The sequence below is a fragment of the Bos grunniens genome, chromosome 13 (assembly GCF_055505025.1).
Source record: "Bos grunniens cultivar Pamir isolate PY7600 chromosome 13, Bosgru_T2T1.0, whole genome shotgun sequence".
NCBI lineage: Eukaryota > Metazoa > Chordata > Mammalia > Artiodactyla > Bovidae > Bos > Bos grunniens.
In genome coordinates this window covers 65,179,598-65,206,506 of record NC_141177.1, presented here as the reverse complement: position 1 = coordinate 65,206,506, position 26,909 = coordinate 65,179,598, and the positions used below count along the sequence as shown (strand labels likewise).

Sequence of the window (26,909 nt, the reverse complement as noted above, 5' to 3'; positions counted from 1 at the left end):
TCCTTCTCCAGTGCATGAAAGTGAAAAGTGAAAGTGAAGTCGCTTAGTCATGTCTGACTCTTAGCGACCCCATGCACTATAGCCTACCAGGCTCCTCCATCCATGGGATTCTCCAGGCAGGAGTACTGGAGTGGGTTGCCATTGCCTTCTCCGGTGTGTTAAGCAGTTGTAAAATATGAGGAAAGGCTTTATGTACTCATATGAAAAGATCTTCAAGTTAAAATGTGTCTGCAGTCGCAAATAGTATATGAAATATGCTACATTGTTTATTGAACAAGGTGGACAGAGGGAAGAATATTGCTTGAATGGGTAGGAAACAGCTCTAAGAAGATATTAAACAGCCACAGCATTGCTTTCCCAAGGGAGGAGTACCGGGGGGATTAGGAGAAGGCGGGGGTGGGGGGCTTGTCTGCATATGCTTCTGTAATTCTGCATTTCGAACCATGTATTACTTATTGTATTAAAAATATTTTTTAAACTGTTTGTAAATTTCGTAATAAATTTCTTTCTCCCCTCAGACATGGCAAATATGTATGTCTTACTCCGTGCTGTGTCCACTGGTTTACCTCATATGATTCAGGAGCTGCAAAATCATATCCATGATGAGGGCCTTAGAGCAACCAGTAATCTTACTCAGGAAAATGTGAGTGACATAAGGAACGGGAAGATTTTTCTCTTAATCAGACTATCATGGAGTTTTTCTTTTGACTTTACTGTTTAAAAGCATGAAAGAAAAGTCCTACCATGCTAATAAATGAGACATCTTTATTAAAATGTTCAAACCTGGAATTTGTTGGACATGTTTTAGAATTATCAGTGATTAGGAAATCAGTTGAGTAAGACTTCTTACACTACTGTGTTCATTTACCAATTCTTCGTTAATTTCTCACAGAAAAGTATGTTTGCTATTTCAAAACAGTTGTGTTTCTATATAACTAGCATCTGTGTTTAGCTAATTGTAGTAGTAATGGTATTAATCACTGATCATATAGACAACTTACAATTTGGTTTCCTTTTACATGTCCTGGGTATGATAGCCCAGGAAGCAAATTTGGATTAAAACTATCTTCCCTAAATACATGCTTACTACCCAAAATACTCAACAGTGATCCTCATGTCCCCAATTCTTACCTGTCTTAAGAGTTCCCTGCCATTTAAATGAGTTTACAACAAGGTGTCTTTCCTATCAAAGTATGCTCCTGTTGTCAAGTTTTGTTGGATCACCTTCCTTGGTTTTACTAGTAATGGATGACAACTGAGGTAGACATGACATCATATGTCACTTGTCTTCCCTAAGTAGAGCTATTTGCTCCCCTATGAGGAGTGATCTGTGTATAGACCTTATTTAAAGAAAAGAGATGTCATTCACTCGTGTCTGACCCTTTGCAACCCCATGGACTATACAGTCCATGGAATTCTCAAGGCCAGAATACTGAAGCGGGTAGCCTTTCCCTTCTCCAGGGGATCTTCCCAACCCAAGGCTTAAACCCAGGTCTCCAGCATTGCAGGTGGATTTTTTACCACCTGAGCCACAAGGGAAGTCCAGGAATACTGGAGTGGATAGCCTATCCCTTCTCCAGCAGATCTTCCCGACCCAGGAATCGAACCTGGGTCTCCTGCATTGCCGAGGAATTCTTTACCAACTGAGCTATCAGGGAAGCCCTATAGACCTTATTGACAGGACCTTAGCCGTAGATTTAGATGCATGTCCTGTCACACTAATGCATAAACTTTTCTGTTTTTGTCAAACTGTTGGTTTATATTGTTTAGATCTAATAGCCTGTATTATTTATTAGTTTTCTTAGTTTGTGTTAGTTTTACAGATTCAGAGTGTGGAGTGACATTGGTCATAGAGGCATAGAGTTTAGTGTCACGGCCTGGGAGATGCAAGTACAAGAGAAGGTGTTCATAGGAAACTCAGAAAATGTTAGCTGACTTAGAGGTCTTAGGTCTAACTCCATAGTCATCTCCATTAATAGTGAAAACTCACTTTTGCACTACTAGGTATCTCTTCCCTGTGAGATGTAGAGAACGCTGCTGCTAAACTCTTGAGAGTCTCAGTTTTCACAGATAATACCTTTTTAACCTCTCCCCTCTCTCAGCCGTTAGTGACTTTGAAGGCCGTTTTTGTTTATGTAATCCCCTATGAAATCGATAGGCCTGGTAGTTCTGGGATTGTATCTAGTTACCTTTATGATACAGAATCCTAGCACCAGAGAGAAGTGTGTTTTCCATGGGTTCTTCTGGAAGAGGAACCACAGTCCTCCATTTCTGGTGTTGAGTGACAGCTCATTTCAACACTGAAGTTTTGGGTTTTGACTGTCTCAGCTGAAAACATTTTTTGAGGATGTGTGTTGTTTGTAACATTGTTTGCTGGGGGAAAACTTTACTCTTAAGCAGTCTTTACTAAGCCTAATTGTTTTATCCCTGAACTTCTTAAAATATGGTTTTGTATTTCTTACTTTTAGATGCCAACACTATTTGTGGAGTCAGTTTTAGAAGTACATGGTAAATTTGTTCAACTTATCAACACTGTTTTGAATGGTGATCAGCACTTTATGAGTGCGTTGGATAAGGTAACTTTTCAATACATGTATCTTTATCTATATATAATTCTCCTAATTTAATCATTATTCTTTAAGTAGTTTCAGAAATAGGGCTACTAATTATGAGATTTCTAATCTGTACATGAAGCTTAACCTTAACCAACTTCATAGTGAAAGTCGGAAGTATGTAACTTATAATTTTTAAGTAAATAACTAAATTATTAAATTGAGTGCTTGGATTATATGGGAATTGAATTTCCCATGATTTTTCTGTAAAAGGAGACTTGTTAATATACTAGTACATTCTGAAAATTACATGTATAATTTTAGTATTATTTAGTACTCTTTTTTCCTTTGAATATAATACTTAGGCTATATTGAAAAATACTTGAAAGAAAAATAAATATATTTTACAAACGTGAATTTAAATTTCCTTACATGTTTGTTGTAAAATTTTTTAAAATATAGTTTTATTTTGTCAGTGTTCAGATATTAGAAATAAGTTTTAAAGAGCATCTTTCAGTAGGAACAGGATACATATAATCATTATATAATTGTCACGAGGGATACAAGGATAGGAGTTTACTCTGTATTATATATGAAAAGAATATTAACAAACTACCACCAAAATGCCATGTGTTGTGTCAGGTAGTAATTTTTGGATGTACCGATTATAGCATATATTAAGCCAACTGTATTTTTACTCTATTCAGTTCAGTTCAGTCACTCAGCCGTGTCCGACTCTTTGTGACCCCATGAACCACAGCACGCCAGGCCTCCCTGTCCATCACCAACTCCCGGAGTTTACCCAAACTCATGTCCATTGAGTCAGTGATACCATCTAACCATCTCATCCTCTGTCGTCACCTTCTCCTCCTGTCCTCAATCTTTCGCAGCATCAGGGTCCTTTCCAATGAGTTAGCTCTTTGCATCAGGTGGCCAAAGTATTGGCGTTTCAGCTTCAACATCAGTCCTTCTGATGAACACCCAGGACTTACCTCCTTTAGGATGGACTGGCTGGATCTCCTTGTAGTCCAAGGGACTCTCAAGAGTCTTCTCCAACACCACAGTTCAAAAGCATCAATTCTTCGGCGCTCAGCCTTCTTCACAGTCCAACTCTCACATCCATACATGACTACTGGAAAAACCATAGCCTTGACTAGACGGACCTTTGTTGACAAAATAATGTTTCTGCTTTTTAATATGCTATCTAGGTTGGTCATAACTTTCCTTCCAAGGAGTAAGCGTCTTTTAATTTCATGGCTGCAATCACCATCTGCAGTGATTTTGGAGCCCAAAAAAGTAAAGTCAGCCACTGTTTCCACCGTTTCCACATTTATTTGTCATGAAGTGATGGGACCAGATGCCATGATCTTCGTTTTCTGAATGTTGAGCTTTAAGCCAACTTTTTCACTCTCCTCTTTCACTTTCATCAAGAGGCTTTTTCGTTCCTCTTCACTTTCTGCCATAAGGGTGGTGTCATCTGCATATCTGAGGTTATTGATATTTCTCCCGGCAATCTTGATTCCAGCTTGTGCTTCTTCCAGCCCAGCGTTTCTCATGATGTCCTCTGCATAGAAGTTAAATAAGCAGGGTGACAGTATACAGCCTTGGCGTACTCCTTTTCCTATTTGGAACCAGTCTGTTGTTCCATCTCCAGTTTTAACTGTTGCTTCCTGACCTGCATACAGATTTCTCAGGAGGCAGGTCAGGTGGTTTGGTATTCCCATCTTTTTCAGAATTTTCCACAGTTTATTGTGATCCATAGAGTCAAAGGCTTTGGCATAATCAATAAAGCAGAAATAGATGTTTTTCTAGAGCTCTCTTGCTTTTTTGTTGATCTAGCGGATGTTGGCAATTTGATCTCTGGTTCCTCTGCCTTTTCTAAAACCAGCTTGAACATCTGAAAGTTAACGGTTCACATATTGCTGAAGCCTGGCTTGGAGAATTTTGAGCATTACTTTACTAGCGTGTGAGATGAGTGCAATTGTGCGGTAGTTTGAGCATTCTTTGGCATTATCTTTCTTTGGGATTGGAATGAAAACTGACCTTTTCCAGTCCTGTGGCCACTGCTGAGTTTTCCAAATTTGCTGACACATTGAGTGCAGCACTTTCACAGCATCATCTTTTAGGATTTGAAATAGTTCAACTGGAATTCCATCACCTCCACTAGCTTTGTTCATAGTGATGCTTTCTAAGGCCCACTTGACTTCACATTCCAGGATGTCTGGCTCCAGGTGAGTGATCACACCATCGTGATTATCTGGGTCGTGAAGATCTTTTTTGTACAGTTCTTCTGTGTATTCTTTCTACTTCTTCTTAATATCTTCTGCTTGTGTTAGGTCCATACCATTTCTGTCATTTATTGAGCCCATCTTTGCATGAAATGTTCCCTTGGTATCTCTGATTTTCTTGGATTGATCTCTAGGCTTTCCCATTCTATTGTTTTCCTCTGTTTCTTTGCATTGATTTCTGAGGTCGGCTTTCTTATCTCCTTGCTATTCTTTGGAACTCTGCATTCAAATGGGTATACCTTTCCTTTTCTCCTTTTCTTTTCACTTCTCTTCTTCTCACAACTATTTGTAAGGCCTCCTCAGACAGCCATTTTGCTTTTTTTCATTTCTTTTTCTTGAAGATGGTCTTGATCTCTGTCTCCTATACAATGTCACGAACCTCCGTCCATAGTTCATCAGGCACTCTATCAGATCTAGTCCTTTAAATCTATTTCTCACTTCCACTGTATAATCATAAAGGATTTGATTTAGGTCATGCCTGAATTGTCTATTGGTTTTCCCCACTTTTCTTTAATTTTAGTCTGAATTTGGCAATAAGGAGTTCATGATCTGAGCCACAGTCAGTTTCTGGTCTTGTTTTTGCTGACTGTATAGAGCTTCTCCATCTTTGGCTGCAAAGAATATAATCAATCTGATTTCAGTATTGGCCATTTGGTGATATCCATGTGTAGAGTCTTCTCTTGTGTTGTTGGAAGAAGGTGTTTGCTATGACCAGTACGTTCTCTTGGCAAAACTGCATTAGCTTTTGCCCTGCTTCATTCTGTACTCCATGGCCAAATTTGCCTGTTCCCTAGGTGTTTCTTGACTTCTTACTTTTGCATTCCTGTCCCCTATAATGAAAAGGACATCTTTTTTGGGTGTTAGTTCTAAAAGGTCTTTTACCCTATTGCTGGCAACTAATTCCTGTTCTGTCTTCCATTTAGGCCCTTACATCAGTTGTAAATTACAGAGAACCCAAGTCTGTTTGCAAAGCACCTGAATTGGTAAGTTTGATGGTTGCATAAATGTAATCTTATGAAAAATTGTCATTAGAGAATGCAAGCTGAGATGAATGTCAGACTTTTTTTGGTAGCAGTTTTTTAAAAAATTAATGAAATTAATTATTAAAAATAGAAACTGATCAACATTGTATATAATTTGGCATTTGTATAAGGGATGCAGTAGGTCATCTCTGTAGCCTTTTCTTAAAAAATAATTGAAGGAGAAAATATTCCATCTTACAAACTTTGGGTTGGAAAGGATGACTGCTTTAAAATAATTTGTATCGCATTTCATAGAAGTTTAATTTTATCTTCAACTCTAAAGGGAGAATTTGATGACAAATGAAAGCCTTTAAAGGAAGCTTGCTTATAAGGTTGTTGTACGATTTTTAATAAGTATTTTTTAATGTCAATGACATTGCTGCTCAAAACTCACCTAAGTGTTGCATCAAAACCTAGTTACTTATATCAGTGCTCCATCGGATCATTCAGTGTTGATTAGATTTTACTTGTTTATAGTTTTTTTAAAAAATTCACCCATTGACATGTATTTTAAGTTTTAGTGCATAATTTGAAAACATAAGCTTGAGGATGACAAAAACCCATGATCCTATTTTGCATTGTTACCATGGTGCCTCCTTTGAGAAGGACCCTTTGTAAGAGTTACTGTTGATTTCTATTTGAGCTCGCTAAGTACTGTGACAACTTGCTGAAGAAATCAGCAAAGGGGATGACAGAGAATGAAGTAGAGGACAAGCTCACGAGCTTTATCACTGTCTTCAAATATATCGATGATAAAGATGTTTTTCAAAAGGTAATTTTTGAGTCTGAAAGTTTTATGTGTCAGCTTTGATTAATCTTTGAACTTTAAATCAGAAAGGAAATAATCTTTTAATCTTTTTTAATGTAGTTCTACGCAAGAATGTTGGCGAAGCGTTTAATTCATGGGTTATCTATGTCTATGGATTCCGAAGAAGCCATGATCAATAAATTAAAGGTACTGTAGGACTTTGATATGATGTCTTAGAAGTTATTTCACTAGCACACAGAGATGGTCATTTTCACAGTATGAGTAATAACAGGAAATAATTCATTAGCAGTTGACTGGTTAAATGTAAAGTGTAGTTTCATGTTCGCACATGCAAATGCTGTATTAAAGGACAGAGTCTCTATATGTTGATATAGAATCATCTACAAGGTATGATTTGTATTACTTAGAAACAAGCATACCTAAAATATTCCTTTAAGTACAGGTTTTGTGGAGGGCATTTGAATTTCAGTTCACTTTTATGTGATTTTAGTTTACACAATGATAAGATAAGCAGTTGCTGATTCATATTTATTCTGAGTTATTCAATAGTTGATAGTTTTCCTGTATAGCACACATTGAATATGCAGTCCTTTTCAAAGATACCAAAAATAACTTTTAATTTTTAAAGATAATGTTAACAAAGCTTTTTATATCCCAAGATTAGAGATCCAGATTTTTTGACCTGATGATCACAGAGTTTGGAATATTTTCAAAGAAATAGATTTCTTCATTATTCAGCTGATAGTATTAAAAATCTGCCTCAGTGTCCTCCTTATAACATTAACACTGGCTCAAATATTCCCAGTTACCTTTCATGTGTATTCAGTACTATCTGTAAACCTTCTAAGGTATCTTACAGTAATGAAGCAATTTTTAGTGTTGAAATGACATACAGATTTATAGAAAAGTTGCTGTTTTAAATGGAAATTTATTTCGTGAATACTTGTTTTCATTCACTCATTTAATCGATGTTAAAAAAAAAAGAAAGGAATTTTTGAAATATTTAGAATCGCTGTTTTGCGTGATGAATAACGTAGGCCTTCGGTGTGAGTGTACAGGCCGGATCTTTGACCAGACACATAGCAGTAGCACATTCTTAATAATCAGTATGGTTTATTATTTTTGTTTTTAAATCTTTAAAACTTTCTTCTACAGCAAGCCTGTGGTTATGAATTTACCAGCAAGCTACATCGGATGTATACAGATATGAGTGTCAGTGCAGATCTCAACAATAAGTTCAACAATTTTATCAAAAATCAGGACACAGTAATAGATTTGGGAATTAGTTTTCAAATATATGTTCTACAGGTAGGTGTTTTATTGTGGACATTTACTAATCATTTCTGATACAGAGGACTGATTAATAGATGGATGCCTGATTGCCTTTCTTTCAGTCAGAGGGTTATAGCTTCTGAAGTTACATGTTACGTTGATATGGAATGAACTGTGCCCTGATAGTCATGCTGATGGGTTTTATCAGCATTTGAAGGGAGGAGAAAAGGTTGTTTTAGTTGCTTGTGGTGGTGGTGTTAGTTGGTGTGTCGTGACCAGCTCTAAAGATCCCATGGACTGTAGTCTGCCAATGTCCAAGGGGTTTCCCAGGCAGGAATACTGGAGTGAGTTGGCATGTCTTCTCCCGGGGATCTTTCCGACCCAGGGTCAAACTCAAGTCTCTTGCATTGCAGGCAGATTCTTTACTGCTGAGTTACTAGGGATTCCCATTGTAGTTACTTGCATCATTTTATAAACATTCACTTTCAAGTGAGAGGTGTATCTATTTAACAGTTTTACTCTTCTCCTTTTAGGCTGGTGCATGGCCTCTTACTCAGGCTCCTTCATCTACATTTGCAATTCCCCAGGAATTGGAAAAAAGTGTACAGATGGTAAGTGGACAGAAGATATATTGGAAGACCAAAGGAATTTTAATAATTGTCTTCATGTTATATCACTTTAAATATTTCTTCAAAGTCTTAAGGGCTCATGTGATGTAAAAACATAGTCACAAGTTATGATTATTCTGCCTTGTAGGAAGAACGTAAATGATAATAGTTTCTAGTTAACGCTAAACTAAAACAACTTGGTGGTGTCGGTTCTTTGTCAGAACGTGTCTCTCACTCTTAGTAAATTGATTATCTGTCATGAGTAATTCTAAATTACAACAATGTTGATGTTAGAAGAAAGTTTTAGAATCCAGGACTGAAAGCAGTCCTCTTCTAATTTTTCGCTTGAATGTGGAGCCGTTTTTATAATTCATTTATCCTTTATAATGGTTATTTTTGTTTCTGGGCTATAATTTGTGTAAATATATAGTAAATGGGAAATATTCTAGGAAAAAAAATGTATTGAAGATGGAAAATATAAGTAAACATGGTCTTAAAATGTGACTGAATAGAAACCTGAGAATTCTAACCTAGAGCGTTTTCAGAGACTGTGGAGACTCCATTGTCGGCAGCTGTTGAGCTATAATTCATGTACCATATGGCTTAGTCATTCCATAAGGCTGCTGTAACAAAATACTGCAGCTTAGGTGGCTTATAAACAACAGACTGATTTCTCATGGTTCTCGAGGCTGGAAGTTCGAGGCCAGGATGACAGCATGGTGGGGCAAAGGCCCACGAAGGTGACAGACTGTGACCTCACGTGGGAGCAGGAACTGGGGAGCTCTGTGGGATTTAATGCCTTAGATGAGGGGATCTAAGCACCTCCCAAAGGCCCTACCTTCAAGAACCATCACATTGGGCATCAGGATTTCAACATACAAATTTGGGGAGACACATTCAGGCCACAGCACTATACAATTCATGTAACATGGACACTTTCAGTGGTTTTCAGTATATTCACAGTATGTTCATCAGCACCATTAATTTTAGAACATTTTAATTGTTTAATTACCCTGAAAGAAACCCCCTACCCTTTAGCAGTCACTCTTCACCTTCACCAGCTCCCTGCCCGCTCCCCAGCCCTAGGCAGTCTGCTTTCTTTCTCTGTAGATTTACCCGTTCTGGACATCTGTTGTAGTGCTATGTCATACATGGTCTTTTGTGACTGCCTTCATTCATTTTGCAGAATGTCGCGGTTTATCCATGTTTTAGCCTATGCCAAATACTGCCAAATAATGTTCCATTGTATGGAGTCACCACATTTTATTTACTCACCCAACATCAGTTGATGGGCGTTTGAGCTGTTTTGATCTTTTGGGTGTATAAGTCATGCTACTCTGAACATTCATGTACAAATTTTTGAATGGATGGATGTGTTTCCATTTCTCTTCCAGCTGACCCTTTTTGATTCTCTAACTCACCAAACAAGCCTTCTTATTTCTTGATTGGATGGAAGTTTAGGTAGCCTTTTTTTTTTTCTAGCAAAATCTTTATTATCCTTTTCATTAACTTTTTATTTTATGTTGGAGTATAGCCAACTAACCAGAGCTTCCCTGGTAACTCAGCTCTTAAAGAATACACCTGCAATGCAGGAGACCCTGGTTCAATTCGTAGGTTGGGAAGATCCACTGGAGAAGGGATCGGCTACTCACTCCAGTATTCTTGGGCTTTCCTTGTGGCTCAGCTGGTAAAGAATCTGATTGCAATGCAGGAGACCTGCATTCGATTCCAGGAAAAGAAAAAGGCTACCCACTCCAGTCTTCTGGCCTGGAGAATAAGTGGACTATATAGACCATGGGGTCACAAAGAGTTGGACATGACCAAGCAGCTTTCAGTTTCACTGCCAACTAGCAATCTTGTGATAATTTCACCTTCATAGCCGATTAACAATCTTGTGATAGTTTCAGGTAAACAGTGAAGGTGACTCAGTCATACGTATACATGTATGCAAGAGGCTTTCATTATCTTTCAGTAGTCTTTTATTTGGGCAATAACTTGAGCTTGTGAACCTCAAGGTATGCATATGTTATTTAAAATGAAAACGGAGAGAGTTGCCTGGAAACATACACACTACTATATGTAAAACAGGTAGCCAGTGGGAATTTGCTCTATGACTTAGGGAGCTCAGACCAGTGCCCTGGAGGAGTGGGATGGGTGAGAGGTGGGAGGGGGTTCCAGAGGGAGGGGACATATTTATACTTACAGCTGATTCATGTTGATATATGGCAGAAACCAACACAATATTGTAAAGCAATTATCCTTCAGTTAAAAATGAATAAATAAAAATAAATTGAAAATGATACTTCATTACACTGTTTCCTAGAGAAGTTCACAATGTGCCGTTTGAATCTTTGAATTACGTATGTTTTTGTTTCTTTCAAAATAAGGATTATAAATCAAATAACAGTGTAAGCTTTGGGATCATAAATCCTGGTTTTACATATTCTGTCATTTACTGTGCTCTGTGACTCAGGGCAAATAACTTTCTAATTTTCTGTTAACTGATGATACTAATACTCAGAGTGCTGATATGAAGATCAAGTGAGATGTGTAAAGTAAGTACTCAGTAAAAGATAGCTGATAGTAGTTAATGCTAACACTGATGGTAGTGGTAACAGCAGGCTAGCATAATATGAACAGTCAGGTATATTTTAAGATACCATGCATAAGGTAGACTTAGAAGACTGACCGGCCCCTCACCTTTAACAGTCTTAAAACTTATTTCTTCTTAAGAGCCTACTTTGCCAATTGAAATTAAAGGAGAAGTTGGGGGCAGAAATAGTAATAGTTTCCTCATAACTTTGTCATTCTTTTCTTTCTCCTTGAAATAATTATTTTCCAGTACTTATTGGAGTACTGGAATAAACCCCTTAAACTTTGTTTATTAACATATGACCACCCCTAGGTTCCAGTGTCCTTACTTACAAACAAAAAGCGAGTTTCTTTCTGACTGTAAAATCTTGCTTTCAAGAAAATTGTTTTCTCCATTTGAACTTTCTTTCAGTACCAGTAGAGGGAGTTTGTCCTTTTTTTTTTTTTTCCTGCTGCTGCTGCTGCTAAGTCGCTTCAGTCATGTCTGACTCTGTGCGACCTCATAGACTGCAGCCCACCAGGCTTCCCCATCCCTGGGATTCTCCAGGCAAGAACACTGGAGTGGGTTGCCGTTTCCTTCTCCAATGCATGAAAGTGAAAAGTGAAAGTGAAGTCGCTCAGTCGTGTCCGACTCTAGCGACCCCATGGACTGCAGCCTACCAGGCTCCTCCGTCCATGGGATTTTCTAGGCAAAGTACTGGAGTGGGGTGCCATTGCCTTCCCTGGGCTAGTAAGTCCAATTTCAGTATCATTTTCTCACTGTAGATTATGTACTAGCTCTTTAAAAAGAACTCTCTACTTTTTGGACTGATGTTCCACATTCAGTCAGAGGGAGGAATTTTTTTAATATCAAAGCTATGTTACTAGAATGTTTAATTTTCCACAGTAGTATCAACAAAAGGATACAGAGTCAAGACTGATGCTTTGCTTGTATTAGTGTTTTACTGTATGTGGAAGTTAAATCATGGTGGTCACTTTTGGAGTAACTGTTGACACTAGTCAACCGGTCCCTTCAACAAGGGTATATGATATAGGAGACTAGAGATGAAGGTATGATTTTATTATTTATATTTTCATATTGAAATGTGCACAGTAATGTTTTTCGCTTAGTGCTTTATGGGCTTCTCTGGTAGCTCAGCTGGTAAAGAATCCACCTGCAATGCAGGAGACCCCGGTTCTATTCCTAGGTCAGGAAGATCTGCTGGAGAAGGGATAGGTTACCCACTCCAGTATTCTTGGGCTTCCCTTGTGGCTCAGTTGATAAAGAATCTACCTTCAATGCGGGAGACCTGGGTTCGATCCCTGGGTTGGGAAGATCCCCTGGTAAAGGGAGCAGCTACCCACTTCAGTATTCTGGCCTGGAGAACTCTGGATAGAGGGAGGAGCCCGCAGGCTACAGTCCATGGGATCACAAGGAGTCTGACATGACTGAGCAACTTTCACTTGTATTTATAAAGTTCAAATTGATATCATTCAAAACAGTAATTTCTGAATTTTTGCAAAAAGTCAGATTTGCAGGACTGTGGTTTGGCCGTGAAAACCACAGACCAAGTTGTAAGTGAAAAGGGCTGGTCTGATATTTGCATAATCTTTATTAGGAGCTTTTATTTTGCGTTTTCTTATCTATAAAATGAGTAAATATACTCTGTGGGCTCTAATGTCTTTTTCTAACATGAATTTTCTTTTTGCTCTTTTATTGTAGTGATAACCAAGTAAGTTAGGTTGTCGTAGCTGAAAATAATTTGATTCCTTTTTTCTTTTTTACAGTTTGAATTATTTTACAGCCAGCATTTCAGTGGAAGGAAACTTACATGGTTACACTATCTTTGTACAGGTAAAATGCATTTAATTATATCTAGTTTAATGAAATTTACCTGATAATGATTATGTTAAAATTTTGGACAGAGATTTCTTAGAGCCTAATTATAGTTGTCTTTTTTTTTCTTTTCTAATTATAGTTTTTAACCTTTTCTTCTTCATCTACCTTTCTGGTTACCTTTAAAGCAACAATAAAGAAGTCCACATGCAGCACTTTTAATAGTGTGCTGCTGATACAGAATTTCTGAATTTTATAATGGTTTCCTACATTTCTGTAACAAACCACTTTTTATAGATATTTGGAATTTTATTTAGAAACCCAGACTTGATGAGTCAGATACTCTTAAAAAACCTGTTCTTTCTAGATATGCCAGACATTCTCAGAAAGTTCATTAATTATTACAGCACCACAAGGAGACCTAACCATTTGATTTTTATTTGTGGTACTGTAGTGAACTACTGTAGAAAATGCTTTTTCCAGAATGTCCCAATTAACTTCCAGTACTTCCCAGTTTTAGAAAAGTTTAATCAAAATCTAATCATTTCCTTAGCTTCTTCCTGGAACAGTGGGGTCGACTTATTGGAAAGTAGAATTAATATTTTGGGTGGTGAGAGCTTGTATGTAATATTGCTCTGAGCTGCCTGAAGATGTGAGCCAAAGCAAACACTCAGAATTTTGTCTACTTTTGCTAAAGCTATGCTTTGAAAAGTGCATTGAATCAACTTTCAGTTTGTATAAGAAGGAAAGGATATCCATGTATGTTAATGTCTCTTAGAAATAATACAGGAAAATCTGATTAGTTGCCATACCTTTGTCAGGAAATTGACTGGAGAAATTTCTGGTGGCTCAGTGGTAAAAGAATCCACCTGCCAATGCAGAATATGCAGATTGATTCCTGGGTTGGAAAGAGAAACATAAGTACCATTTATTTGATTACTTTATATTTGAAATACGATGTCTCATTATGTTAGTAATGCATATTAGTACGTAATAAATAAGCATAATGCTGGAGACCTGGGTTCGATCCCTGGGTTGGGAAGATCCCCTTGGAGAAGGAAATGGCAACCCACTCCAGTACTCTTGCCTGGAGAATCCCATGGATGGAGGAGCCTGGGGGGATATAGTCCATGGGGTTGCAGAGAGTCGGACACGACTGAGCAGCCTCACTTTCACCTTCGCTTTCAATACATATTTATACAAGTGTATCTTTAGTGAACAAGCTGAGCATTTTAATTTTTCAGTTGTTTGTGAAATAAAGAGATGTTTGCTGATATTCTTAGTATGTGGTCACTTAGTAGTTGGCTTTTAGTTTTATACCTGTTGTGAGTTTTTATATTCTCATTTAGTAAATTGGTTTTAAGGAACAATACATTGCTGGACCAGTGTTTTAATGTACTTGAATTAAAGTTACTTTTACTTTCCCTAAATATCTTGGGGAGTTTAAACTCTCTTTGCAGTTACCTCAGCAGTAATCAGTCCATCTCTTCAAGTAGTTTTAATGAGGAACTTAACTTTTTGATGTTTGGAAACTAGGTGTATTAAGATATTGGTGAGAATATCTCTTCAGGGGTCCTGATCACTCCTGGCTGGAGCATCCACTGGTGATCATGGCTTGAATCGGGTTCTTACTCCTGGTTGCAGATCGATGACACTCTGTCATGCACTCAGCAGTTTAGCAGCTGACATTGTTCTGTAAGGAAAAACTTTCCGCTAGAGACTAGGTTGCTGATAGGTAACAAGGGAGAAACTCAGATGAAAGTGTTTTGAGAGTTCTGCCTACTGTTTATTCTGGCAGCTGTTAATATCACTTGAATTATGGTTGGCTAATTTTTCAAGTATGTGTGTATCAGAATGTTTTATTCTAGTTTGGAGTCTCTCACAGTTTCTCAGCCTGTTCTAAAGGTTAAATGACCTCTTTGTCATTCTCCTTTCCTGTTTACCCAGCAGTAATTAAGTGAATCATCCAGATTTCGGGTTTTCTTCCCTGCCCCACATGCTCCTCACCCTTTCCCCAGTCTTTTCAGCTCTGAGAGGATTAACAAGAGAATGGTGCTGGAAAAAGTGAGAAGTCCATGTACCCCTGATACTAATAATGTGTGGAAAATAGCAAGAAAACTAACAAGTTTTCATTTTTTCTCTAAGAGTTGCAGATTTGATATCAGTGAATACTTTGAGCCCTTAATTGCGTTGTCTCCTGATGCTCTCTGCGTTCTTGTGCCAGAGACTCACTCTGTTTCCAGACCCTTGGCAGTACGTTGCAGCATCTTTGACAGCTGGGTGATGGTCCTAGCTTAATCATCTAGATGCTTGAGGCATTATTTTATACTTTGTTTCTGGGATATGATCGAGCAGTCATTGCACAAATGGTCTAATGCCATTTATGCGGTTTATATTTTTGCCTCTCAACCACATTTCCTAAACTTTAATGTTGAGATGAAGCTCTTAAAATGCTCTTTATACTAATTGTTAGTAGGACAATCCTAATGGTAATATTCTTAAACTCTATGTGAATTGGATATTCCCATTAATTATTAAAACCTCCTTTTGTGGAAATTCAGAGATTAGAATTTTTTTTTTTCTCTAGGTGTTCAAATAATTTTGAAAAACATTTCTGAGTGTTAGTTTTTTTTTTTTAAAGTTGAGGCAAAGTACAAGTTAGAATAAGCATATCTGTCTGGTGATAGATAGTAAGTTGGAGAATTGACTTATTGCCTGTAAATTCTTTAATTATATAATGAATGAAATATATATTATTAAATAATAAAAGAAGCACAAAATCTTGACCAGAGTTGCTAATTATCACCAACAGAGCCTTTGGGGTAAGTTCATGTAAAATTCAACTTTCTTGAGTTAAAATGTAGAACCCAAAGACCAGATCTCATACTGATTTAGTTTATAAGTCAGTAAAAGTCAAATAATGCAGGATGTGTATGTGCGTATAAGAGAAAGAGAAATGCAGTCACTAAACCCCAACTTTGTGCTCTAGGAAGAGATTCTTTGACTTGTAGTAACCATTTCTTGTGTTACAAGTGCGTATCTGTTTGACAGCAGTGTTGGCTACAAGCTCTTCGGTGAGCTCACCCACCACCCCCGTGCCCCCAGATGGATAGAACTGTAGTTGACCGAAGCCTGATGTGTTTTTACAGCTCTCAGGGTAGTGTAGGGTCTAGAACATTTTTATTCCATCAACTGTTTCAACAAACTTGTTCAGTTGTGTCTGGCTCTTTGTAACCACATGGCCTGTGGTCCATGAAATTCTCCAGGCCAGAATACTGGAGTAAGTAGCCTTTCCCTTCTCCAGGGGGTCTTCCCAACCCAGGGATCGAACCCAGGTCTCCCACATTGCAGGCGGATTCTTTACCAGCTGAGCCACACGGGAAGCCATATGGCAGAAAGCAAAGAAGAACTAAAGAGCCTCTTGTTGAAAGTGAAAGAGGAGAGTGAAAAAGTTGGCTTAAAACTCAACATTCAGAAAACTAAGATCATGGCATCTGGTCCCATCACTTCATAGCAAATAGATGGGGAAACAATGGAAATAGTAAGAGACTTTATTTTGGGGGGCTCCAAAATCACTGCAGATGCAGCCATGAAATTAAAAGACGCTTTCTCCTTGGAAGAAAAGCTATGACTAACCTAGACAGCATATTAAAAAGCAGAGACATTACTTTGCCAACAAAGGTCCATCTAGTCAAAGCTATGGTTTTTCCAGTAGTCACGTTTGGATGTGAGAGTCAGACTATAAAGAAAGCTGCTTTTGAACTGTGGTGTTGGAGAAGACTCTTGAGAGTCTCTTGGACTGCAAGGAGATCCAACCAGTCCATCCTAAAGGAAATCAGTCCTGAATATTCATTGGAAGGACTGATGCTGAAGCTGAAACTCCAGTACTTTGGCCACCTGATGCGAAGAACTGACTCATTGGAAAAGATCCTGATGCTGGGAAAGATTGAGGGCAGGAGGAGAAGGGGATAACAGAGGATGAGATGGTTGGATGGCATCGCCGACTTAATGGACATGAGTTTGAGTAAGCCCCGGGAGTTGGTGATGGACAAAGAGGCCTGGCATGCTGCAGTGCATGGGGTCGCAAAGAGTCAGACACCCAGTTCAGAGCAACTGAACGGAACTGATTTCAACAAAATAATGAATCTGCCTGTTTGTCTCTCCTCACATTTGTGTTTGTTTCTAGAAGATTACTGGGGAAAAAAACTTAATTTATGAGACAAAATAACATTGTTATAGTTAAGCAGAAATTATGCTTTAGCCAGAGCTGCAATAGAGGTGTCCTCATAGTCATGAACCTTCCCTGGGGTAGACCAGATAGACACACAGGAGGCAGTTGTGGTAGCAGACTGTCTTCTCTTTTTGTCTGTTTCTCTTCCACCTCCACTTTTTACTGTTTTTTCTGCCCAGGTCTTAGCTTTCCTATTAACTGTTTGATAGCTTAACTGTGATTATATTGGATACCCCAGACTAATATCCCTCCACTCAATTCTCCCTCGTCCCCCATCCCCTCAGCAAACAAATGCTACATTGCTAGCAGGAATAACTTTTCAATAATTAAGTTCTTGGTTCACTCTTTCAAGAGAAAATACTGGAAATAATTATTTATCAGGTAATTTTGGAATGCTTCTTTGAGTGATCAGCTTATTGTCACAATTTTGTCTTAATTATAGGTGAAGTTAAAATGAACTATTTGGGTAAACCATATGTAGCTATGGTTACAACATACCAAATGGCAGTTCTTCTTGCCTTCAACAACAGTGAAACCGTCAGCTATAAAGAGCTTCAAGACAGCACTCAGATGAATGAAAAGGAACTGACAAAAACAATCAAATCATTACTCGATGTGAAAATGATTAACCATGATTCAGAAAAGGTATGGGGTAATACTTTAAGAAATTTAAGTATTATAAACATTAAAGCTTCATGGGACCTTTGCAGTCTTAAAAGTAAGGTTATGATCGTTAATGCCCTTTGTACTTTGTAGCGCTTGAAAGCCGCGTTACTTCAGGCTCTTTCAGTGTCTCAGAGAAGGCTCCGTCAGTTGGTACTCAAGTGCCCTTTGTTCAATTTTATTTGAAAATTATTTAAGAGTTGGCATCAGAAGGATTCTGATTAATTGAGGTTTTAAAACTGTAGTCTGTCATAAACTTTTCTGGGCTCTTCTGTGTGTTTAGTTAATGTTTGATTACATGGTTCTGTGATAGGAAATGACAGCTTATTGATGTCTATTCTGTGCGTATTTACAACGTGTAACTCCCGTCTCCTGCTGTCACTCTCACATTTAATTTAGAGTCCTAAACTCTAGGATTCAGCTCAGCCCCATATAGTTTTAGTGTCTGTCCTGGGACTAGCAAGCTGATAGTACATTTCTTTTTTTCTTTATAACTTTTTTCCCCTAGTAACATGTTTTTGTTTTTATAGTATCTCATAGATATTTGAATAGTTAAAAAAGCAACAGATGTGGGTTCAATCTCCTGTTTGAGATTATCGTGCCTGTAAGGAAAACTTCTTGCAAATGATGTTGTGTTTTTATTCTACTTCATGGCCTACACCGGTTCATCTTGCTAAAGATGACTTTTGTAGCCTCTGAATGGCATGCATGCTGTAATTCAAATCAGGCTTTTCTTAATTTTGAGAAATGATTAATTTTTCTGACTTCAGAAACTTAGCAGAATATTGAATTAATAAAGTTTTAATTAAAAAGCTTTTAAGCTTAAAATTTAAGTTTAAATTTTTAAGCTTAATTAAAATGCTTAAAAAGGTAAGTATTTTTCTAAACATATATATTTTTGCTGCTCAGTAATGTACAAAATAAATATTGATAGATATTATGCACATTAAATGGGAAATACAAAGCTGTCATTTCTTTAATAGACTTTTTGTGGTTATTACTGAGGAAGTGCCATCTGCCAAGTGCTCCATGGTCCTGCTGGTGGAGAAATTCCAGTGTATGACAAAAGTGGCTTTCTTAAGCTCAATAGAGCTTAAGAGCTAAAGATTGGCTTTACAACTTCCACTTGAGAAAAGACCACTGGCTTCTGGCAGAGTGGATAAAATGTGCTTTAGGGGGTAATGTCAGAATTACACTCGGTGGTAGGGAAGTGAGCTTGTGTGCCATTGAAACCAATTGGCTTCTATCATTAGGTTATTTTTAATTGGTATTTTGTTATTGTAATAGTGTTCAAAAAATTTTGGTTAATTCGGTTTTTCAAAATGTAATGGAAAAATTATGAGCCTTGGTATTTAATAAAAATTAAAATGTTAAAATTCTGCTAAACATTGGGCCAGAAAAAGTTTTGCTGAATCTAAGCTGATTAAAATTCTATCAAGTATAAAATTAGGAAAGAATTGTTTTCTCTTTCATGATTTGACAAAAGACAATTATTTTCTCTTAAATAATATTTGTAATATAAGAGATTATGAGAGTTCAGTGTTTTTTGCTTGGTCATTATTTAACTTCATGGCGTGTTATTTGCAGCAGTTGTTATTTGATGATTTTATTTTTATAAGTGTAAATGAATTATTTTTAATTATAGGAAGACATCGATGTAGAATCTTCATTTTCATTAAATATGAACTTTAGCAGTAAAAGAACAAAATTTAAAATTACTACGTCAATGCAGAAAGACACACCACAGGTAAGTGCTTTCTGATGTCATTTCTTTTGTAAATATTTAAGCATTGGACTTTACAAGCAGTAACATTGAGACCAGTGCAGAATTTTGCACATCAAAATTAGGATACATCTTCTCTGGTTTATTCTTTCTATTGACTGGCCTCACAAACAGTATTTAGATTTTAAAAACAGTAGTATAATCTTTGGAGAAGGCAATGGCACCCCACTCCAGTACTCTTGCCTGGAAAATCCCATGGATGGAGGAGCCTGGTAGGCTGCAGTCCTTGGTGTCACTAAGAGTCGGACACGACTGAGCGACTTCACTTTCACTTTTTGCTTTCATGCATTGGAGAAGGAAATGGCAACCCACTCCAGTATTCTTGCCTGGAGAATCCCAGGGACAGAGGAACTTAGTGGGCTGCCGTCTATGGGGTCGCACAGAGTCAGACACGACTGAAGTGACTTAGCAGTATAATCTTAGGAAAAAGGTGTCATAGTTTAGTCATATTTGCCCTTTTGTTTTTTCTCCCAGTTTTATTGAGATATAATTGCCATACATCACAGTATAAGTTTAAGCTGTACAGCATAATGACTTGATTTACATACATCTTGAGATGATGATCACAGTCGGTTTAGTGAATATTGATCATCTCATATAGAGACAAAATTAAAGAAGTAGGAAAAAAACTTCCTTGTGATGAGAACTCAGGATTTACTGTCTTAACCACTTTCATGTATAACACACAGCAGCATTAATTATATTTTTCATGTTGTACATTACATCTCTAATACTCATTTTATAATTGGGAGTCTGTACCTTCTAACTGCCTTCATCCAATTTTCCTCCCCTCTCCCACCAACCCCTGCCTCTGCTAACACCAAATGTGATCTCTTTTTCAATGAGTGTGTTTGTTTTTGAAGTATAATTGATGCTACGTTAGTTCCTGTTACACAACATAGTGATTTAGATCACCACGAGAAGCCTAGTTACAATATATCACCATACAAAGTTACAACATAAATTTCCCCACACTGCACATTTCATTCCCAAGACTCATTTATTTTGCTGCTGGAAGTTTATACCTCTTCCTCTTCCTCACCGATTTTTCTCTTTCCCCCATCCCCCTTCCAACCACCTGTTGATTCTTTGTATCTGTAACTCTGTTTTGCTATGTTTGCTCTTTTTTTTTTTTTAGATTTTACGTATACATGAAACCATGGAGGCATGTCTTTCTCTAACCTATTTCACTCAGCATAATACTCTCTAGGTCCATCTGTGTTGTCACAAATGGCAACATTTTATTTATTCCTTTTTTATGACTGAGTAATATACCGTTGTGTGTCTATACACCACATCTTTTTATCCATTCTTCTATTGATGGGCACTTGGATTGCTTCCGTATCTTTGCTGTTGTAAGTAATGCTGCAATGAACATAGTCATATTTGCTTTTAAGTTTTATTAAAATGTATGGATTCGTTTTGTATTCTTTTCTACCTTGAAGAAATTTCTACCTTGAAGAATAATGTAATCTCTCATATTTTTCATTCATAAAATAAGGGAAAGTTTTGCAACACATTTCTTTCAAAGAAAAACTGTTGAAAATGCCTTCAGGCTTCCCTGTGCAAATAAACTGCATGGAGATCATGTTAATACTCAAACTGTGATGAGCTCGTAGGTCTGGAGTAGAGTCCGACCTGGGGTGAGCCAGTGTGCGCCGTGAACTTCCCCTGTGGATGTGGTGGTTCTTCTCGGGCAGCCTGTTCGTGTCACTGGGGGTTTCCTTATTGCTTCCCATGTGCCACCCTGACCTTGGGCTTGAGGCAGGTTGTGAAGGTCTCAGATATGTCAGGCGCCTCTGGGAACTTAACTCCTCCCCCGAGGTCAAATGTTAATCAGTTGCTATTCAGTTTGACCCCTAAAATGGTCAAGATCTCATGCCTATAGGCAATGGTGATAACATGTGCTATTGTATTTTATCTGCTGTGAGATCCCTGTTAATGTGGCACTGCCTGCTTCTGTGCCTTCCCGCCATTGTCTTCCCTTGACCTCCACTGAGAGAGGCCCTTCTGGCCCAGCCTTCCTGGCTTCTCTGCTTGAGTCAAATGGAGCCCTTCCCAGCTCTTGCCCTTGAAGCTTGATCCAGTATCCACTTGGAGCCAGTTGCTAAAGTCTGCAAGCTTTGTGGTATAAGTGTTTACTCAGTCATAGGTCCATGGTCTTGAGACATTACTCTCAGTAAGTAACTTATGAGTTCAGTGTCGTAAGGAAGAAATGCATTACTGAAGTAATGTGTCACTTAAGTTCTACTTTCTTGACTATTTACACTGAGTACAATGTACAGTAGTGTTCATTTTTTAAAAAATAGCCTCCCCACTTTAACTTGAGAAATTATATATAACTTATAGGTATTCTGTTGGTAATGGTTATGTTATATTGGGCACATAATTGTATAGTTTGATTCTCAGTATTGATTGGAGATTTATTTAAACTCACAAATAAAAGGAGTTAAAAACAAGTGCAATGACTGAGGGTCTCCTTTGCTTTTTATGGGCTTCATAAAACAGGAAATGGAGCAGACGAGAAGTGCTGTAGACGAAGACCGGAAAATGTACCTCCAGGCTGCTATAGTTCGTATCATGAAAGCGAGAAAAGTACTGCGGCATAACGCCCTTATTCAAGAGGTAAAAGGGGAACGTCCTGAAGACTTCTTGGCAGAGGGTATTAGAATTAGGCATGTTTCTTTGTGAAGATGATACAGAAACCTGTGACTCCTGTACAGCATAAAGAAATGCTTTTTGTTTCTGAAGGGAAACAGTGCTCATAAATCCAGTATTAAATTCACGTTTAGATTTAGAGGTCTGAGCCTCGTGTCCATTTATTGAAGGAGGTCGACCGTGTCCACCACTCACTCATTCCTTGAATTCGCGCGTCTCCCGTTTGGTGGAGCACTGTGCTAGTCGCCATGGGGTGCACACCAGCTCAGGACATGGCTTCTGCCCTTTGGGAGTTCAGTGTCGTAAGGAAGAAATGCGTTACTGAAGTAATGTGTCAGTAAATATAAAATTACACTAATGTGCCACAAAGAAAAGGAATATGGTACAATGAGAGTGTACACAGGTCTTGACTCAGGGGGTGTTAGGGAAAGCTTTCTTGAGCAGGTGTTCTTTCAGCTAAGAGCCAGAAGTTGCGGAGGGATTAAATGGAAACTTGAGGGCGTGTATGAATAAATTAATTAGTTTGTGATTTGATTTAGTATGTTATTAGGTTTGGCTGTATCTGTACCCTTCACCGTTTAAATTCCTTCATAGCCTCAACGTTAAGACTATTCCCACAGTTTGCATGAAAAGGTATTTTTGTGCATTGCATCAGAGTTGAACGAAGTGCTCCTGGTGAGAAGAGCATTTTTATCATCCGCCTCTCTCCCACAGGTGATTAGCCAGTCAAGAGCTCGGTTTAACCCTAGTATCAGCATGATTAAGAAGTGTATTGAAGTCCTGATAGACAAACAGTACATCGAACGCAGCCAGGCGTCCGCAGATGAGTACAGCTACGTCGCCTGACGCGGCGTCCTCCAGCGTTGGTGTGAGAGGTCGTTGCCGTCAGCGTCCGGTGTGTCCCCGTGGGAGAAGGCAGGCCTGTGCCTCCATAATTTGGTCATTTGGCAGCCCCTGTTTCTCTGCTGTTTACAACATCACCAGTGCCACGTCATGAGCGTCAGAGAAGATGCCTAGAGATATTTCAAGCTCATGTCATTATGACATTTCTTAAAACTTTATTAAAAAAAAGGATGAGTGAAGTATTGCTGAAATGTGGAAATCCGGCTGGGTACCATGCTTTTTCTCCCCTTCACGTTTGCAGTTGATGTGTTTGTTTTTTTTTTTTTTAATGTATCTTAAAGGACATAAGATTAAAAAAAAAAAAACCTAAATATTGTAATATGACAGATAACCTAATAATTGTATCTACATTAAAATGACAAACATGATATTGCTGCTTGTCAAATAAAAAAATAAAGAAATAGAATGCCTTTTTTATGTGGATGGAGTATCACAATGCTCAGAAATGTCCGTGAGTCCTCGTGTTCCTGTTTAAATCCTACATGAAAACATCTCAGTTATTGTTTCTGAATGCCTTCAGCGTAAAGGATGCGTTCAGCATAAGTGATGCTTTCTTTTTATGGATTAGAACTACATTGGATGTGAGCCTCGTGAGGAGTGAGGCTGTGATTCTGTTCGAGTTTCTGGTGGTGTCCTGCTGCAGCGCAGAACCGTGAGCGAGGGGACTTCGGGGACCCCGCGTCTGGCTTAGAAAGCGCCGTCATTCCCAGGCTGTGTTACTCCTGTCTCCGAGGTGCATCAGTTCTAATGAGGTCTGACGCCCCTCTGCTCCTTCCCTCCCCCTTCCTCGGGGTCGGAGGTCATCCTGCGGTACCGGTACCGGTGTCTGCCTGTGCGTTCCCCCCGTACCCCTGCCTGCCTGTTACTCTCCACCTCCTTCCACTTTAACACTAGATTCGCTCCTACGTCACAGATACTCTTAGCAATGCATAACCTAAATACTTTTTTTTTCTGTATAGTGCAGTACACCAGGTGCCGCTTTTATAGACATGAAAGTGCATTATTTTATGTGTATCAACAGCAGTATTAGAATGCTCTGGTTGATTTCCATATTTATTATCTACCCTTCCTCCACCACTACACACACATTTTTTCTTAAAAGCTGATATTTTAAAGCATGTCCTTCGTGGATCATTTCACTTGCAATACTTCAGTCACAGAAAAGGCCTGTAGGAAAACACAACCATAGTTACTACACTTAATTTATTACACTTAAAATATTACTACACTTAATAAATAATAATTACTTAATATCATCTCATATATGACTTGTATTCCAGTTTCTCTTATTATTGCCAAAGTGGCTTTTTCAGTTTTTTTGTTTGATGGTACTTTTTCTAACTCATGTCTCTTAAGTGTTTTAAAAACAAAATCTGCTGAGCTTTTAATGACTCCTCTACTGCATTTCTCATTTTCCCTTTTATCCCCTAGAGAGGAAATAACGGCAAATCATACAATATTGTACATCCACTGTCAAAAAACAAACCTTTGTTTTGATAACTTGTTGATGAAGTTTTCCAAATTGATTCCTTTTTTCTTAAATACTTATAAATGTTAAGTCTTAACCTGCTATCTGTCAAGAAAATATATTGAAAAATGGAGAAAATACTTGTGCCGAGGTTGACAGAAATGACCGACAGTTTTTGTCCCATCTTTTTTCCGTTTGACCTGAAAGGAGATATACTGAAGTCACGGTTGTCCTCCGTGAGGAAGGAGCCAGGTGCCCTCAACAAAGGTGCCTTCGGAGAGGATGGATTTAGTGCTCCTTCCGTTGAGCAGCAAGGAGCTGGGGAAGAGTGAGGCTGCGGGGTCGGGTGGGGTCAGGCGGGTGACGTCGTGGCACCAACCAAACCTTGGCACACGGCCCTGTGTTTGGTGCCCAGAGCCATGGGCAGGAAGGCTCAGAACGACAGAAGGGCAGAACGAGGGGCAACAGGAAAGGCTGTCAGTGCTTTGCCTCAGAAGACAGAAAGAATGTGACCAAAACTCTGAGCAGTTTAAAAATCACGCGTGCTGGGGTGGTTAATGTGAGTCAGAGATCGGGCTTAGAGCCGCGCAGCGTATAGCTCTTGTCAGCACTTTGTCTTTTCCGTTGGAACCCAGATACTTTCATTGCTGCTGTAGGTGCAGGTTTATTCTAGAGTTTGGTCCAGTATGGTATGACAGTCGCTCTAATATGAACAATAGGATAGACATTCTGGAGTTTGTGTTTTACCTTATAACTTACGGTCTTAATAGGATTTTATAACCTGTATATGCCACAATGCTATAACATTTCCGTTAATTTTTTTTTTGACCTTTATGGAACGCAGACTGTGGCTGCTGCTTCTACTTGTTATTTGTTTGCAGTCTTCAAATAATCCTGAAAAATCAGCAGCATTCCTCTCTTTTCATAGATGAGGAAACTAGAGTGCTTTCCAGGAGTTGTTGCCAGAAACTGCATAACGTGAACTTAAAACCAAGGCAAAACTGTGCACCTAATGTAGTGTGTCCTGTGAATTAGATAGAAATAACTTCATTTTATATGTGAACAACGATCATCTTTCCTAACTTTTCATAATAAAAGTTTGTGTCCAGTTAATTTGTGAGTAATAAACACTTCCTATTTTAGTTTCTGAAGATACTTATTTAAGCTGTAAATACACATGGTTAAGTGAGTTGGCTCAAAACCTCCTCCATCTACAGGTGGACAGAGTCCTGAACAAAAGCAGTTTTTAACAGTCAGGCAGAGGGATGGGGTTCTCTAAGGCAGGCCATTGTGTATGATTATAATAACAAAAGCAACAGAAAATAAGTCAAAGAAACTGTTCCATCATGACATCAGGAGTCAGATTTGGCTCTTCACAGCAAAAAAAGGATATGGGCTTTTAAAACAGTAGTTGTAAGGGCAGCTATATGTGGGCCATAGCTAAATGGGTGGGAATGAATATGGAAAGGCTCACTGGTTGAGGATTGGCGTGTTCATGGGGCATATCTAAGGCTGAATCAGTAAAATCCTCAGGTGAGACAGAAGCCCCATTGGTTGGAGTTCATTAAAGGCCGGCTTCCCTGGTGGCCAGGAATGATTTTCACATTTGGTGACTGTGCTGCCTGGGAAAACGTGAGGTTTACCTCCCTGGCCTCCCTCTAGGGCTCAGGCAAGCCCCCTCCTTTGTCGCCTAACAGCCATGCCTTGGGGCCAGGTCTTGTGTGGGTACCATGGCTCTGACCATCAGCAGCCAAGGTATGATCTGTGCCCAAGTGGGGCATTTAGACTTGTGTTGGTCAGACGTGAACACCGCATTCCAAGGGAAAGTGCTGACAAAGGGGCCTCCTGGGCTCTTGCAGGAGGTCGGGTAGGAGAAGTTAAAGGCAGAAAAATGAAGCTGGGAGAGCGCGGGGTAGGCAGCAGCGGCCAGAACACCTGAGCCTCAGCGGTGTTTACACAGTTTACTTGGCCGAGTTATAGTTGTATCGGAAAAAAAATGAATGACGATGTTTTTTAAAACATAGGTGGTGAGTGCATGAATATTTCCTTTGCTGATGCCGTATAGTGTACATATTTATATTTTTTCTTTGGTGTTTATGAACTGTTTCAGAGTATTTGCGATTTCAGTGGAAATGGAGACACTGTGTTTGTGTAGAACGGACTCTGGAGGGAGGGCAGGACACAGGCGGCCCAGGCGGGAGTGGGCCGTTAGGAGAGGGCCAGTGGCGCCCTCCAGTGGGGGCAGTGGGTAAAGCGACACCACTTGCCAGTGGACTGGGTGAGG

General features: G+C 38.7%; 1 protein-coding gene across 4 annotated transcripts in view; it reads left to right on the top strand.

Annotated features, from left to right (window-relative positions):
- The window catches only part of CUL2 (cullin 2), a 71,543-nt gene extending 47,976 nt beyond the window's left edge, over positions 1-23,567 (top strand). For all 4 annotated transcript variants that reach the window (XM_086334648.1, XM_086334646.1, XM_086334649.1 and 1 more), the window contains 12 exons: positions 519-643; positions 2,469-2,576; positions 5,764-5,823; positions 6,506-6,634; positions 6,731-6,817; positions 7,787-7,939; positions 8,437-8,514; positions 12,871-12,937; positions 17,593-17,795; positions 19,459-19,560; positions 22,105-22,221; positions 22,969-23,567. In XM_086334648.1, coding sequence (XP_086190774.1) covers positions 519-643; positions 2,469-2,576; positions 5,764-5,823; positions 6,506-6,634; positions 6,731-6,817; positions 7,787-7,939; positions 8,437-8,514; positions 12,871-12,937; positions 17,593-17,795; positions 19,459-19,560; positions 22,105-22,221; positions 22,969-23,100 — 1,361 coding nt within the window. In that variant the 3' untranslated portion in view covers positions 23,101-23,567. The remainder of the gene's footprint in view (positions 1-518; positions 644-2,468; positions 2,577-5,763; positions 5,824-6,505; positions 6,635-6,730; positions 6,818-7,786; positions 7,940-8,436; positions 8,515-12,870; positions 12,938-17,592; positions 17,796-19,458; positions 19,561-22,104; positions 22,222-22,968) is intronic.
- The last annotated feature ends 3,342 nt before the right edge of the window (positions 23,568-26,909 follow it).